This window comes from Nanorana parkeri, unplaced genomic scaffold (genome assembly GCF_000935625.1).
Source record: "Nanorana parkeri isolate BGI_ZX_2015 unplaced genomic scaffold, ASM93562v1 scaffold3266, whole genome shotgun sequence".
NCBI classification, from domain to species: Eukaryota; Metazoa; Chordata; class Amphibia; order Anura; family Dicroglossidae; genus Nanorana; species Nanorana parkeri.
The window spans coordinates 11,878-14,035 of NW_017309534.1; the positions used below are offsets into that span (position 1 = coordinate 11,878).

General features: G+C 48.3%; 1 protein-coding gene across 1 annotated transcript in view; it reads right to left on the reverse strand.

Moving 5' to 3' along the window:
* Positions 1-598: 598 nt before the first annotated feature.
* Positions 599-2,158, reverse strand: part of ATAD5 (ATPase family, AAA domain containing 5) — a 19,549-nt gene continuing 17,989 nt past the window's right edge. The window contains 2 exon segments of the mRNA XM_018574828.1: positions 599-716; positions 1,326-1,484. Coding sequence (XP_018430330.1) covers positions 638-716; positions 1,326-1,484 — 238 coding nt within the window. The 3' untranslated portion in view covers positions 599-637.

Consider the following 2,158-nt stretch of genomic DNA (forward strand, 5'->3'; position numbering starts at 1 on the left):
CAAAACCACCTTTAATTTTCCAGAATTCCATATAAAAAAAACAAAACAAACAGATTTGATACATTTCCTATCCAGGACATTCATCATAAAAAAGTACTAAAAAATGTCACATGACAGGACTGAGGTTGTAGAAGGACAATGCTGTACAGATCATCTACAATCCCGGCACACACGATACAAAACACTGGCTGAGACTGAGCAGGCTGAAGAGCCATGAAGTGAGTACTGTCTGTGCTGCCCATAGAACCTCATGAAGGCGGCGGCGGGAGGGGACGGGGACACCATGGCCGTAGCTGGCTGCTATGACAACAGATTTAGGTAAAACCCCACATTCATGTTGTTAGACCAGTTTGTGTCCAGTTTTTCCAGTATATACTGGCAGCACTCACATAGCCCCGGGGAGCGGGAGGCTTTCCAGCGGTGACACAGCCTCTAGGTCCCGTCTTCTCACGCTCGTCTACAAGGAAGGAGCTGCACGCTTTATATATACACAAAGTCATTGAAATGTGTCTTCATAATAAAATATCTAAAAGTGAATAAATTAATATCTCACACACAAACACAGGATGCCGTCCGTCAGCAAATCCCCTACAGTAACTACAACCCACATCGTTCCTGCACACAGTGCAGCTGAGGATTATGGGAAATCTGCCGCCAGACTGTTCAGCGTCGTCTTCGGTAACTCGAGGTGGATTCCCTCCAAATAATGAAGAAACCTGCGGCGACACACACACAAGGATTAATGACGGCAAGAAGTGCGGCTGCTATCCTCCTCCAATGAGAAAGTCTCGTCTCCACATAAATCAGCACGGGTGACACTTCCTGTGAGTAATTTCAGATTGTAAGCCCTCAGGGGCAGGGCATTGTAATAATAATAATATATGGGCACCCCTTTATGAACCTGTAGAAAGAGACACCGACACTCCAAAATGATGATAAGCAAACGTCTGTTTATTGACGTGCAGCATAACAAATATAGCAAGGAACGTTTTGGGGTCACATACATGCGTTTGCCTGAGGAAGGGGATCCTCTGCGCCCCCCAAACGTTCGTTGCTATGTTTGTTATGCTGCACGTCAATACATAGACGTTTGCTTATCATTTTGGAGTGCCGGTGTCTCTGTTTCTACTTGTGATTAGAACGGTTGCCCCCCGTTGACTACCGCGGCACCCGTTTCTTGATGGGATTTGGCGGTCAGGAGTGCGATGGGAACACGGACTTTCCCTTTATGTACCTGACATTACAGATGCTGCTCTAGCGCCCCCTAGAGGAGGACGGTGAGAACGCAGGGAAGTGTCACCACAGTATTAGCAGGAAACCTTTACCTGCGCTTTGTCTTCCCTTCCTCCTTCGCCTTCTCGATCCGACAAATGCTGCGCAGGGCTGGAAGATATTCGGTCACATTGACTTGTCTGTTGCCCAGTGCGATGAACGCTCGGTTTGATAAAATGGTCCTCACAGTGGATAGCCTGCTCTCCGCAGTGCTGCAATGACACAAATTAGAGATATGGCTTTCCCATGCTCGCTGCCGTCTACAAAGCTGGCCATACACATTACAACCATGGCAAGACTTTCCTTGTGCGAGGATTGTAAGGTCAAAAACAAAAACGTACAATCTGCCCATCTTGGGCAGGCAGGTCGTACTTGAGATCATGGCAAGCCACGCCCCGCTGAGGGGCGGACTTACGATGACTGCAATGCTGAGCGGGCAGTGTGCGCATACCGGCCCGTACGGCATTTGTCTTCCGAGCACGCCACAAACCCGCCGACAAAAGCCCGATTCTCGGCGGGTTTTCAAACATGCTCGTAAGACAAAAGACTTGCGACCGTACAGTAGAAAGCGGTCGCACGCCTTCCATACACCCGCCAATGATCGTACGATAATCGGCAGGTGTATGGGCACCTAAAAGTGACATGAAACCCTCAGATTTTGTAACATAAACCAATACTGTAATGTGCGCCTCACTGTATTCCATGGTTGTTTCCCTTCTCTTTGCTGCTCTTCCTTTTAAATCCTCATGTCTTCTCATGCTGGGGGAGAACTTCACTTTGCAGCTGAGTGCCTCTTCCTGTAGTGCTGGCTCAGGTTGTGAACCTACACACAGACACCATGTATCCATTCCAGAGACAAGGCAGTCTGCTGCAAAACAGAAGTTCT